The following is a 13,098-nucleotide window of genomic DNA, read 5'->3' on the forward strand; positions in this document are numbered from 1 at the left end:
GTCTAAAATGACTAATTGTAATTTAAATTAGCCTTTAGTTGAAAGCAGTCTTTCAGTCCTTGATCAACAGTGAGAACAATGTAACGTTTCTTTTCACAATTTTGTTGTTTTTTTAATATTATGGATTTTTTTTATGTGAAATAAAAGTCTGACTGGAGGATTTTAATAAGTGCATTGATGCCCCAATCTTACCATTTATTGTTGGACTACATTCTTTGCATTATTCTGTTGCAGCAACAGGTTGTGTAAGTGCATCTTCCATCACACATTTTACAGGAGCTTTTGAGATTATATCCAGCTTTCATACTGTGATGTGTTCAAGTCCAGTACAATTCTTGAAAGTTCACTTGACATAGGTACAACAAGTTGAAAGTAATTAATTAGTTGGGCCGTCTGCTCCGGTACAACCTGCAGTCGGCTGCATAACAATGGAAGCAGTGATTTTTTTTTTTGTTGTTGTTGTTTTTTTTTGTTTTAACAAGCCACTAACATGTCTTGTTGGCATTTTAGCCCGCTGACCAGCAGTGTGCAGCAGCAGGTGGAAGGGTTACTCTGTGCTCTACACAGATCTGGTCACTCTTTCTGGAGTCTCGATAAAGGGACTTTAAACTATACGAATAGCATGACAGACAGTTTTAGAGGTTATAAAATCTTGCTGTACCTTGATTCACCTAAGAGTTTTTAAGTTCAGCTATTTTGTCCTCCATTGCTCTTTAAACTTATGTACACTTTTTTTTCCCTTCCTTATAAATTAACCCAAACTGGTAGCGTAAGAGAAAGTCCTGGAACTGGCACTGAATGCTAGACCCACACCCTCAAGCATGTTCTGTAATTGTTCCTTTTTATATTCATTGTGTTTTTGGTGCGGGTTTGTGTGGGTGTGCAGGGTCTGAAGCGCAGTGAACAAAGCAGCATGCTGGAGCTCTTCAGGCAGAGGTTACCCACTCCGCCCTCTGGATCTGACAGCGGCCCATCCCTGTCCTTCAGTGCCCCCACCCCAGAGCAAGAGTCGTCTCGTATCCGCAAGCTGGAGAAGCTCATCAAAAAGAGACTGTGAAGAGACTCAGATCTTGATCACAACAGGCGCTGCTGGCGCCTTTTAGGTGTTTTGCAGTTATTCGTCTCAAAGACTTCATTAGACTCCATTCAGTTAGAGCAGAGAGCTACAGAAAGGGGAAGAAGTTGGCTAAGCTTTCTAAGCGATGGTATCACACAAACCCGTCCGATGCTCGGTTATGAAGAAACTTCCTCAACGGTTTGTTGCTGTTGCACACGTCCTGTATTTCTGTACATTTCCACTGTTGTTTCTGTGACACTAACGTCAATGATCTCAGATGGCCTAACGTACTACTGCTGATTAAATTCTGCTCGGAGTGTCTCCTGCTGCTCCTTAATGTACCTAATCATGGATGATTCTAAGATGTTAATTAAATTTACTGTTTCTGAATACTAAGAGGAGGATGGTGTATCTTTGAATGAAATGCTTAAGCATGGAGGAGAGCGAACTGACATGTTATTTGTGTCATCTTTAAAGGGGACTTTTCTCTCGGGTGTTGATGTTGAAAGAGCAGTGGCCTACAATCATCACATACGTCTGGCACAGATCTGCTGTTTCAGTGAGCAGACGATCACATGCAATGTCTTGCAAATTTATTCGTAGCCTTTCAACTTGTTCATGTTCTATCACCCTCCCTGCTTCAAACTCGCATATATGTTATTTAGATCAACATAAAGTAGTACATGACTGTGATGTGGAAGGAAAATAATGCTTTTCATAATTGAGAGTCTGAAAATTGTGCTGTGCATTTGTTTGCAGCCTACTCTGATACCCCTGGATAAAATCTATTGTAATCAGTTTCTTAATGGCGTCCACATATGTGTGATTTAATGTCTGTATAAATAGCTGCTGCTTGAAGGTTTGTTAAAGAACATCAACAGGAGAGGGGATACAAATGAGTGCAATAATTTTCAGTTTTTTATATGTGAATAAAACATATTACTTCCACTTCACAATTACGCACTACTTTGTGTTGGTCTACGGATTCCCAGTAACACACACAGAAGTTAGTGGTTGTAACCTGAAAAATGTCAAAATTTGACATGAGTGTGCATATTGCAAGTGCAGGTAATTATTTGTTTTTGTAACAGTTCAATATTTAGAAATTAGGTTACACAAGTCTGATCAGTTATCAGAGAATGCATCATGTGTAAGAGTCTCTGCAATACAAAGAACTGTTCATTTACTGCACCTATTTATTTTAATTCCAGTCCTCCAGGTTCACCATGCTTCTTATTTCTGGTGTCTGAATTGTACACTCCAAATCCAAGGTTATTAAAACATTTCCACTGATTCCGTCCCCCTTATTCTCTCTATCTAAGTAGGTGGGTGGTGTTTTACTTGCACGCTGTGCACAATACCAGGAAAGCATATCAACCTAAGCTTAACAAGGTCCAATTTCAATGTAGGTCTGGAAAAATTCCCAAATCCTGGCCTGGCCTCTTCTTGCCAATTATCTTCCAACCAATCAGCGCTTGAAAAGGCGTTTCCTTTCCTGTGTTTGTGGTTGTGGAAGCCCCCCTTCGAGGGGCCTGAAGTTTGAAGAGCAGCCGCGGGTGGCTGGTCTAACGCAGTCTCTTTGATTCCTGCACAAATGTAAATGAACGTTCCCACTGTAACTTGTACGTTTGGCGTGAGGCTTGGGGAGTCTGGGGAGCTTTACAATTAAAGTGAAGGAAGCTGAAAGGCAGTGGAGCTGTTCGGGGGTTGAGTCCAACCCCCCCTCAGGTTAATGATATTTCCAGCCTGCAGCCCTGCGTTCAGAACGGGAAGAGGTTTTTGCGGTAACACGAGGGGACACGAAATCTAGGAGGCTTTCTCTGTCACAGGCGGCGTCAGCTGGACTTTTTGCAACTTAAGACCAGAAATGGTTGGTAGCTTGGACTTGCCAAATGTAATAGACGGAGATCCTCTGGATATGAGCTGCACCAGGACTGATAGAGGACTCGATAGCCCGGACTCTGGTCTACCCCCGAGTCCGAGCCCAAGCGCCTGGTTGCAGCCCGTGGGTGCAGAGAAAGCCGGTGGTGTGAACCTGGTGTCTGAGGAAGAAGGAAGGGCCTCTCTGGTATGTATTATCTCCTGTGCTTTACAATATACCCGATGTTATACTCGATGTTATAAACTCAGAGTTCAGATGTTTCATGCTTTTTTAATAAATTTTTAATAATAATCTAACTTTTAAGTCGGGTCACAGGGCATGTTTTTGGTTCTTTTTTCCCCCCAATCAAGTATTTATTTATTTATTTATTTATTTTTATAGATCTTTTAACCAGTAGGATATACTTGTAAGCTCCGGTTTACTGATTATATTAGTACCATATTTGACTCGGCGATGATTTTGATATAGGCATTATGGCTCACCCCCAGAGCGGCACAATTTTGGGGTGGCAGGAGGACTCCACCAATATAAGTTGTAGCTCTAGGAGTTGCCTATATCTTTTTGCATGCCAAATTTATGGGCAGGTGACTAGTGTTGTAATGAAATTTGCTATTTAGTTTGTAGCCAAAGATTTTGAGCTAGATTTAAAGGGCTGTTTTTGCACTTTTGAAATGTTTTTTAGGAGTCAAGACTGCATTTGATTATATGTAATGTAGTGTAAAATACTTGGGCTGGTGAAGTTGAGACTTTGATATTTTATTTTACATTCTAGATAAATGCTATACCAATTCTATTTTGGATAATATAAGACAAATGCTCCCATTTTTCTCAAATATGATTGATTCATGTTGATATTTCTGCATGTGGTGGGTTTATAAGAAATGTATTTATTTATTTAGATCTCAGCTTCAACAAGTGGAAATCTCCCACAACTGCAGCCTCTATCCTTTGGAGAAGGCATAGCCCTTGATTTGCTACCATCAAAAGAACTGAGGTAGGTTGACCTTATCAGAACAAGTAAAAGACATAATCGGTATATATGCTGTCTAGGGCCCAATGCTGCCCTATGGAGTGCTCTGAAAAGTACTTAAAATTTAAGGATAGTTTGGTGAAAAAATGTACTTGTTATAATAAAGGTTAAATGATTCATAAAATAACATTTTCATTTAAAAAAAATTAGAGACTATACAGTAGTTGTTTCATGCCGTTTAAATTGGACTTTACTCTTAATTTAGCTCTGATTGGCTGCAAGCCTCGAGGGGAAAATCTAAATCCATTCATACTTTATATAAACTCTGGGTAACTGCTGGTGACCTTTTGGTGAAACACGGGTTCGCTACGGTTCAGTAGTTGATTGAAGTCTTGATGCTTGTTCACTAACACTTTATCTCATCTCCAGATACACGTCATTCGTGAACTATGACTCAGAACGTCACTTCATCCAAAATGTGGCCCTCCAGCCGAGGGGCCAGGGCCTCCAACACTGCCAGCAGACAATTGTGGCTTTACCGCACAGTACGTGGCGTCACTACAAGACCCAGCTGGACTTCCAGCCCCGCCATCGACCCAACCGCTACAGGAGCACCACGATCATCTACCCCAAGACAACTAGCACAGTCTACATAACGGAGCTGAACTACGACTCCCATCGACTGTCCAGGCGCTTCTTGTCCAGCGTGGAGCTGGAGGTGGCTGGGAGCAGGAGGCTACTTCAGTGAAGGAGGAGGAGATTAGAGGGCCATCCTGTCCTGATGTGCCCACTTAAGTTGCACTGAAAGTCAGTTCAAGCTCACTTTTTTTTTTTTTTTGCTTCTCATCTCAAACAGAAACATCTATAGACTTGGTAATCGTTTCTCTGGCCTATTTTTTTGTTTATAGCCCACCTGAGTGGTAGTTTCTGGGCTGGAGGTCATCATCAAGACCTCCTCCTCTTTGGGCTTTTTAAAATGCATCACTGAAACCTGAACATCTACCGAATGCTGTTATTGTTGTAGTCTTTTATCAGATGTTTTTTGTGCTCCTGCTTGATCAGAGAGTGGAACTTATTTCTGGGATGCGTTTGCTTTTGACGTTTAATGTTGATGCTAGCCACCGACCTGCTGTGGTGTTTGTGCAGCTTCCTTTTAGTTGCTGTCCAAAACTGTGGATAGGATGGATCTGCTCTGGTACAGCAAAGATGAGAATTGATTTTTACAAAGTTGACCTTTTATGTATTTGTAGCCCGGTAGGTTTATTGAAAGTACTATTAAGTGTGCTCCTTTATTCTGTGAGAAGATATTTTTATCTGGGGACAGATCTGAACCAAAATGAGTCGTTTCCGTTAGCACAACCGCTAGCATCTGGTCAAGCACTCAAAGCATTTTAATTTCTTTGAAGATTCATTACCTTTTTAAAGATGCATCAGGGCTTTTAATTGGTCTATGTGTCAATCTAAGTAGTTTTGACATGAGAGGGGTGTTGAACAGGTTGCATTGGAGTTGATGGGTAATGGATGAGATCCACTTTCTTTGTAGGTGAAATTCTTTTCCAAGACTTGCAGGTTGTTAATCTTTCCTTATTTGCAGAGTATTGTCAATGGTGTAATGCAGCGCTCTTCCATCCCTCTTTATAAACAGTAATCTGCACATCCATTTCATGTGATGTAAATCTATGAAGATGTTTGTTTTCAGTGTGTAAATTTAGATTAACCAGGTAGCACAAATGGCACCCGTTTTAGGTATTTACTAATAATGGCATAAATCACTGGCTTATGACATTCCACTACTAATTGTGGTGTGATTTTTTTTTTTATTTATTCTGCGTGAGTTTTTAAAAATGAATTAACATGCTCTTTCCATTGTCGTTCATTTTATTTTGAAATGCCTTCTGTGCCTTATTCATTTCCATCACTTGGTTGATGTCTGAATAAAATAAACACTTATTGAATAAATGAAATTTTGTCTTTATGTTTGAACATCGTATACTTGCACTTGCATATTAGACTTTGTCTGCATGTCAATTTTAACTGATAAACCTTGTTAAACTTTTCTAATCCAAACTTTGGGTAAGATGCTATCAATTAAAATAACAGTTCTTGGTGTGATAAATCTAAATGTTTTGCCAGAAAATATGTTGAGGGTGAATGTGCTCCTAAAATGCACATACACCACGATTTCAATGGCACCAGGATTTATGGCTGCTTTTCAGCCATAAATCCTGCATAAAATTTTTAAAAAATAAATAAAAATAATTTTTCAGAAGGGGGTAATTTGCTCTGTTGACGTTTGTTTCTTTGGGTTCAATCTTTTCAGTCTTGTGCTACTGCAGTGCCCTCTTGTGGCTTTAGCGTGAAGGTACAATGTAAAGGTAATTTTCAAACAAGGTCTGTTCTTGTGTAATCCGTTTATTTTAGTTACTTGTATAATGTGTAGATCTATTAATGCCATTCATGTACCAGAAGTATATCATTGCTTTTTTAGGCACTATTACCTCATGATTTTCAGATCATTTTATTTGTCATTATTTAGCACATGCTGAACTACGCCGGACACAGCTGAAACGTTTTTAAGCACGTCTTGATTTTGCCTGTTCACCTTCGGTTCTTTCCCTTTCAGTAGGGTAAAAGGTTCCGCATAATCCCTGCCCTCCTGCAATTTAAATATTTGATAGTTTTTGTGTCAGGCGCTGAGATTACATTTATTTATTCAAAGATTAGTTGACTTGAAGATTGAAGTTGACATTACATAGTCTACTTTTATGTTTTTATTTTATTTTATTTTTTATTTTATTTCCAAATGTTCCAATTTAAGATCAAGTCTCCACGTATCCTACATTAGCCAACTTTTTTGGAGGTACATCAGGAATTTTGATTTTTTTCCTAGGGACTCTGAAGCCAGCATGACGTCGAAGTAAAACCGGAAAAAAAACGTTAATGTTTTATTATTATTATTATTATTATTATTTTACTATTTTAATTTTTCTACTATCATTTGTTACTTTGGTAGTCGTTCTAATACCGACAAAAATAAAATAATTTTTAAAATGAAGAAGCTGACGCTGTGTTGTGTGACGTTTCGGTTCAGAGGTCTAAACACGCCCACGTTTCCTGCCAGCGTACGCGCGGCTCCTCGGTTGTTTCCACTTTCCACACACCGGAGGATTTGTTTTCCCACCAATGGACGTCTGAGAGAGGATTTTCGTGCTGAATGCCAGCCTCCACTTTATTACGAAAACAATGATATAGATGTCAGGCTGTAGTGTTAGTTTTTCAATCAATGTACTCTGCTTGAAACCCGGATAGTTAGCGTGTGGCTACCAAGTTGTACATGAAGAATGAAGACAGGCAGCGTTAACAGCAGCAGCAGCATCATGGACATGTTTGAACAGGGGAAAGTCCTGAAGATCTGCGCCCCTATGGTTCGATATTCAAAGTAAGATTTTTCTGTAGCTAGCATTGCAATAGATAACTCAGTTTGATCTCCAAAGGTTGTCATTTGTCGCGTGTCTGTTGCTGCTAATATCTGTTTCTCACAGGTTGGCGTTCAGGTCTCTAGTCAGGAAGTACAACTGTGACATCTGCTTTACCCCAATGATAGTTGCAACTGACTTTTTACGATCTGTCAAAGCCAGAGACAGCGAGTTTACCACCAATGAACGTGAGTGCTCTCACTCTAAATATCATCCATTACTTCTTCAATAACAGTGCGCAAATAATTAATTGAAATTGATAAGTTGATTGTGTTTGGTGATGGGATGAATAGAAATACTAACTTGTCCTCAGGTGATCGACCCCTCATAGTGCAGTTTGCTGCCCATGATGCTCAGACCCTGGCTGATGCAGCTTGCGTGGTGGCACCTTTCTCAGATGGAGTTGACCTCAACTGTGGCTGTCCGCAGAGGTGCTGCTTATGGGGGCAGAAGCCCTAAGCCAGTATAGCTTTTACTTATGTTTAATTTCTATCATTACAGTACAGGCAAACACAAATGTTTGCCTGTACTGATTCATGTTCTAGGGACAATTATGCACGAATGTGTTCAACTCAATGCCCTCTGAGCGAATCTCTGAACCTTGCAAATTATTTGATTAGTTTATCTGGTGTGTTTTCAGGTGGGCTATGTCATCTGGTTATGGTGCATGCCTCATTAACAAGCCGGAGCTTGTTAAAGACATGGTGAGACACGTCAGAAACCAGGTGGACAATCCAAACTACACAGCATCCATCAAGATCAGGTAAGCCCTGTAGCACTTGGATAATTCATTGGTCATGTAACCTTTAAAGGGCCCTGTAAAAGTATCCATACCCCTACAATCACAAACCTTAATTTTCTTGGGATTATATTATCAACCAACAGAAAGTAGAACGTAGTGCATCAGACAAGCTAGAAGAGGAATTATATGTGGTCTTCAAAGTTTTATTTGTTTATTTATTTTTACAAATTTCTAGCCAGTCTCCTTTGTCCTGTTACCCATAATTCAAATCCAGTGCAACACATTGCCTACATCACCCACCTACTTAGTAAACAATCTGTCTGTGTTTAATTTAATCTCAGGACAAATCCAACAGTTCTATAAAGGCCTCAGTTCTATAGCAGCATCATGAAGAGATGCACAAAATAGGTCATGGAGGAAATTGTGGACACATTTAAAGCAGGATTATGTTCTAAGGCAAAATGAAAAAACTTTAAGCACTATTCAAAAATGGAAAGGAGGAGTGTAGCACAACCTACCCTATCAAGATATGGCCATTCATCTATATGGACAGTCCTAAAAAAAGAAAGCTCTATCTATACAAACGTTGTAAAATTTTTGTACAGAACACAGCTCTCCACCTAACTGATTAGCAAGGCATAGCATAGCATAGCGAGGCCTATGGTAGGTAAGTCAAACTTAACAGTTCAAATATCTATTAGTTAAGATGTTTGTCGACTGCTTCATTTTCCTGTCACCTGTGGTTGTGACGTGACAAAATGTGGAAACTTAAAGGGGTTAAAGGGGCTTTTGCCACTTTAATTCTAAGTAGCAGTTTGTTTTACAGTGTTGTTCTAAAGAAACTACTGCATCCACAGGATCCACAAGGACTTGAGGAGGACGGTGGATCTGTGTCAGAAGGCTGAATCAGCTGGTGTGTCGTGGATAACAGTCCATGGTCGTACAGCAGAGGAACGCCACCAACCAGTTCATTATGACGCCATAAAGACAATCAAGGACAGTGTATCAGTTCCTGTCATTGCCAATGGAGACATAAAGTACCTTCGTGATGTGGAGTCTACTCACCAGCTTACTGGTGTGGATGGTATGTTTGCTTGACCAGCCGTCATACATTCATGACTAGCAGCATGTTTCCTTTAGTTTCTAATGCTTTCCTTGTTTGGGCCGCGCTGTGCAGGTGTGATGGCCGCTCGGGGTTTGCTGGCCAACCCCGCCATGTTTGCAGGATATGAGGATACTCCGCTGCAGTGCATATGGGACTGGGTGGACATTTCCGTTGAGCAGGGCACTCCATTCACATGCTTTCATCATCATCTTATTTACATGCTGGAAAGGGTCACCTCCCAGCCTGAGAGAAAGGTGTTCAATTCCCTGTCCAGTACCTCTTCTGTAATAGAGTACCTCCAGAACACATATGGGACAGTTCAAGATATTGAAACATGAGCATTAATGAATATCATCACTTTACTTTTTAGTATTTTTATGGTGAATAAAAGTTTAAAGTTTTGTCCTTATTATCATCTTTACTTAGGTATTTTCCTCATGCTTGTGTAAATGTTTTCTATTAATTATTTTTTTAATGGTGTTCTTTCAACCAGCACCCTGCCCAACTCTGCAAGGACAACTGTGGCTAGATAATGGATGGATGGCCTTTCATGTTAACATTTATACCAAAAAACTGTTTTGTTTGTATGTATCCAGTTTTTTAGACATAAAAAGATTAATATTATTGAATTTAAAACTATCATCATGTGGCAAGTTAACCAGAACACTTAATGTAAAATTATTGGCGTTTGTTTAAATGCATAGAAACCTACAACGCTAGTTTTTATGTCTTTTAAAATAGCATTAGGTATTTCAAACATGAATACATGGCGTTTCACAAACAAAACTCAACCAAACTAAACCAAACCAAAACATTTATAACAATTTAAAACGGAACGTAAAAGCGGGAACGTGTCGAACGTCATATTGTACGTCAGAAGTTGTCATATTTTGAGTGGCATCTTGAGCCTTACGCAGCCACCTGTATAAAGTTGACAGTGGTTTGTTATCTATTCAATTTAAGCAGCAATAAGTTCTTCACGGTAGATTCAAGTAAATGAACATATAAAATATGAATCCATTAGCCAAAACTAAATACTGTCAATAGTTTCACTCATTGACAGTATTTGGTTTCACTCATTTGTGATAAAAAAAAAAAAGTATTCCTCCCTACAGATTACACCCTTAAAGGTTTCAGAACAAATGTTGATATATAAAAATATTTATTCTTATTCTGCATGTCTGGCAGTATTCAGTGTTTTTATTTAATGGCGTCATGGTTTAACAAAAAGGGCTATATACTGAAGGGTCTAGATAGCTTTTTAGTAATTTTATATTATCATGTAAACAGAATGTCTATTTATCGAAAATATGTACTTTAGTACATATTTAGTAGTATATTAGTAGTAGTAGTATATTTAAAGAAGTAAATTAAGATCTAATGTAAGATTTAGTTTTATTCGATACAGTGTTCATTTTTCCCCTGTCACAGTAAAATGAACCTATGTTATTGTGTACAAATTAGCTAAAATTAGTTGATTCTAAAGTTTGGTGTCTCTTTTTATTTAAAAAATGCTCCAGTTTCCAAACAATGTGAAATTATCAAAACAAAGCAAATATGCCACTCCAAATATGGCGGACGCGCTAACGTGTCTTTTCTACGGGGCGAGGAAGCCGAAGCGTACTTATCAGTACTTATCAGGCTGAAACAGGAAGAGGTAAAACAGGAAGACAAACTTTACTCTATGAAGAAACTCCTCCTCAGTTAGCGTTTTGGCTATTTACTGGTAAGTCGTAGTTGTAAAAGCAAAATACAACCTGAACGCTGTATTTACTGCTAATCTAAATTCTGTTCATGGCGTCATTTCCTTGTTAACAGTAGCACTAGCCTAAGCAGTAAGTGGGTTAGACAAGATTTGTCAGATATGAAAACGGTGTTTCACTGCACAAATTAACTTTGTGTTAAACACTTTGGAATCTGCTCTTATTTCATATAAAAACCTTTTTTTCTCAGTTGCATTCGAAAAGCAACACCTGCAAGTTAAAGTTCTGTGATTTGTAAACAAGGGATTTAGGTTCTATTTTCTGCAAAACTAGCTAAGAAGCACATTCTTAGCACATTTGTGCTCTAGCTTATGTCTTGTGAGTTAAGAATGTGTTCATACGTGAAGCTGGTTAAACTTGTTTTGAAGGCTCTTAATCTTATCTGTGTTTCATTATTTTCAGAATTGAAAGATGACTTTACAGTGGACTGCTGTGGCGCTCTTTCTCTATGTAGAGATTGTCGTCATTCTCATCCTCTGCATACCTTTCATTCCAGCCAGAAGGTAGGAATGGAAGTACCTGGATGAGATATTTCTTTTTTTTTTTTTTGGCCCAAGTAGTGACATATTATTTTGAAGCACATTCCTAATATTTCAGTTTAGTTTTTTGAATAGCGCCAATGAAATAGTTATGCGCTGGTGTAAGTTGTGGCTTTCACTCATCTCCATGCAAAACTTCTATCTTGAGTATAGAGTAGGACGAGAAAAGCAGTACATTAATATTAAGGAGTGTACTTTTAATACTCCTTTTTTGCCCATCCTCAAAATAAGCTGAATTTCAGCTGAGTACTTGCCACCCTGCTAGAGCATAATGTAACATAATCTAAATACACTTTGTGACAGATGTCGCAACATACAGGAATAGACACAAGTTTCTGAACAATGTTTCTTTTTTTTCCCCCCTTGCAGATGGCAGAGTATTTTCCAGCTAAGAATTTGGAGCTGGATGGCGAGATTCTGGAACAAAGTTTTCCTCACCATGATCATAGTCCTTATTGTTCTCTTTCTTGGTAAGAGTAAATGTCTCTGGCCCAATCCATGCTACCCGCAATTTTTGGGCTATCTTGCCTTGACATTGCACTCATGAACAAACAATCCCATACTCGCATGTATTTAAGTATTTTGATGAAATATTTAAATAATCGTGATATTTAGGAAATTTCACCTACTGTTGATTTTAACCATTTTTCTTGAAATGCATTAACAATACCAAGAAACCAATATTTTTTATGTATTTCTTTTATTTGTTTTGGATTGTTTTTATTTTTGGGACAGGTGTCCGACACAACAGCAATCCTTGGACTTGGATTCCAAAAAAAATGTTCAAACTAAGCAGCACTTTTCTCTCTAAATATCATCTACAGATCCTCAGTTCTTTTTGTTTTTCTTCAGATGCCGTACGAGAGGTCAGAAAATACTCAAGTAAAGAAATTGGCACAGATGCTAAAGTGCAACCAAACATGTTTGACCACCTTCACATGAAGCTCTTCCGGGCTCAAAGGAACCTCTACATCTCTGGTTTCGCAGTCTTCCTCTGGCTGTGAGTTTCCAAATTAATTTACTGTAAACCCAACCGTCTGTTTAAAGATGCAGTATGTAACTTTTGTTAAAAAAAACAAATGCTTTTTACATATTTGTTAACACTATGTCCTGACCTTATAATATGATACTAAATAATCAGTGAATAAAGCAAATGCTTCCCGGTCTGAAACAACCAATCAGAGCTGGGAGGAGAGTCTTAGCTCTGTCAATCATCCTCAGGTAAGTGCTGCCTTGCTGTCCCCTTATGCTCTGCTGTTGTTTGCAGGGTTATGAAGCGAGTGATCACTTTAATTAATCAGTTGGCGGCCGTGTCGGGGACCACAGCTGCTCTGCAAATGCAGGCTGATGATGCTAATAAAGCAGTGGAGAAGTACACAAAGGACAATGAGCTGCTGAAAAGGGTAGGCCTCACTTATTTTTCCAGTTACTAAAGTAAATGAAGATTTTTATTTCTTATTGTTTGCAATGTTTTTCCTTCTTTGTGGTGCCGATCTTTCTTTTTTTTTTTTTTTTTTTTTTTTTTTGTTTTTTCTCTCTGTTGTGTTTGGGTTTTGTGTTTTTT

General features: G+C 38.7%; 4 protein-coding genes across 6 annotated transcripts in view; all 4 read left to right on the forward strand.

Annotated features, from left to right (window-relative positions):
* Nucleotides 1–2,348, forward strand: part of vps53 (VPS53 subunit of GARP complex) — a 37,226-nt gene extending 34,878 nt beyond the window's left edge. For both annotated transcript variants that reach the window (XM_015033479.1, XM_015033478.1), the window contains exon 22: nucleotides 887–2,348. In XM_015033479.1, the coding sequence (XP_014888965.1) occupies nucleotides 887–1,057 (171 nt within the window). In that variant the 3' untranslated portion in view covers nucleotides 1,058–2,348. The remainder of the gene's footprint in view (nucleotides 1–886) is intronic.
* A 197-nt stretch (nucleotides 2,349–2,545) lies between these two features.
* Nucleotides 2,546–5,873, forward strand: rflnb (refilin B). The gene is made up of 3 exons (XM_015033481.1): nucleotides 2,546–3,125; nucleotides 3,839–3,933; nucleotides 4,339–5,873. Exons 1-3 carry the CDS (start codon nucleotides 2,925–2,927, stop codon nucleotides 4,655–4,657), a joined length of 615 nt encoding a protein of 204 aa, XP_014888967.1. The 5' UTR covers nucleotides 2,546–2,924; the 3' UTR covers nucleotides 4,658–5,873.
* Nucleotides 5,874–6,988: 1,115 nt separating this feature from the next.
* On the forward strand, nucleotides 6,989–9,639 carry dus4l (dihydrouridine synthase 4-like (S. cerevisiae)). Its single transcript, XM_015033480.1, has 6 exons — nucleotides 6,989–7,348; nucleotides 7,452–7,573; nucleotides 7,699–7,816; nucleotides 8,026–8,148; nucleotides 8,985–9,211; nucleotides 9,305–9,639. The coding sequence occupies exons 1-6, from the start codon at nucleotides 7,251–7,253 to the stop codon at nucleotides 9,568–9,570; spliced, it is 954 nt and encodes a 317-aa protein (XP_014888966.1). The 5' UTR covers nucleotides 6,989–7,250; the 3' UTR covers nucleotides 9,571–9,639.
* Nucleotides 9,640–10,803: 1,164 nt separating this feature from the next.
* The window catches only part of bcap29 (B cell receptor associated protein 29), a 10,621-nt gene continuing 8,326 nt past the window's right edge, over nucleotides 10,804–13,098 (forward strand). The window contains exons 1-5 of one of the 2 annotated variants that reach the window (XM_015033485.1): nucleotides 10,804–10,958; nucleotides 11,398–11,498; nucleotides 11,904–12,004; nucleotides 12,387–12,534; nucleotides 12,802–12,937. In XM_015033485.1, coding sequence (XP_014888971.1) covers nucleotides 11,407–11,498; nucleotides 11,904–12,004; nucleotides 12,387–12,534; nucleotides 12,802–12,937 — 477 coding nt within the window. In that variant the 5' untranslated portion in view covers nucleotides 10,804–10,958; nucleotides 11,398–11,406. The remainder of the gene's footprint in view (nucleotides 10,959–11,397; nucleotides 11,499–11,903; nucleotides 12,005–12,386; nucleotides 12,535–12,801; nucleotides 12,938–13,098) is intronic. The other variant, XM_015033484.1, reaches the window with a different exon arrangement.

Source organism: Poecilia latipinna, unplaced genomic scaffold (assembly GCF_001443285.1).
Source record: "Poecilia latipinna isolate Pla-1442-1.1 unplaced genomic scaffold, P_latipinna-1.0 Scaffold270, whole genome shotgun sequence".
NCBI classification, from domain to species: Eukaryota; Metazoa; Chordata; class Actinopteri; order Cyprinodontiformes; family Poeciliidae; genus Poecilia; species Poecilia latipinna.

Bases quoted from the DNA above. Each gene is read 5' to 3' on its own strand.
- dus4l (XM_015033480.1), top strand. From the start codon at position 7,251: ATGAAGACAGGCAGCGTTAACAGCAGCAGCAGCATCATGGACATGTTT. The intron at 7,817-8,025 runs GTGCTGCTTATG...GTGTGTTTTCAG, and splicing joins AACTGTGGCTGTCCGCAGAG to GTGGGCTATGTCATCTGGTT. The intron at 8,149-8,984 runs GTAAGCCCTGTA...CTGCATCCACAG, and splicing joins ACAGCATCCATCAAGATCAG to GATCCACAAGGACTTGAGGA.
- rflnb (XM_015033481.1), top strand. From the start codon at position 2,925: ATGGTTGGTAGCTTGGACTTGCCAAATGTAATAGACGGAGATCCTCTG. The intron at 3,126-3,838 runs GTATGTATTATC...TTATTTATTTAG, and splicing joins AAGAAGGAAGGGCCTCTCTG to ATCTCAGCTTCAACAAGTGG. The intron at 3,934-4,338 runs GTAGGTTGACCT...TCTCATCTCCAG, and splicing joins CTACCATCAAAAGAACTGAG to ATACACGTCATTCGTGAACT.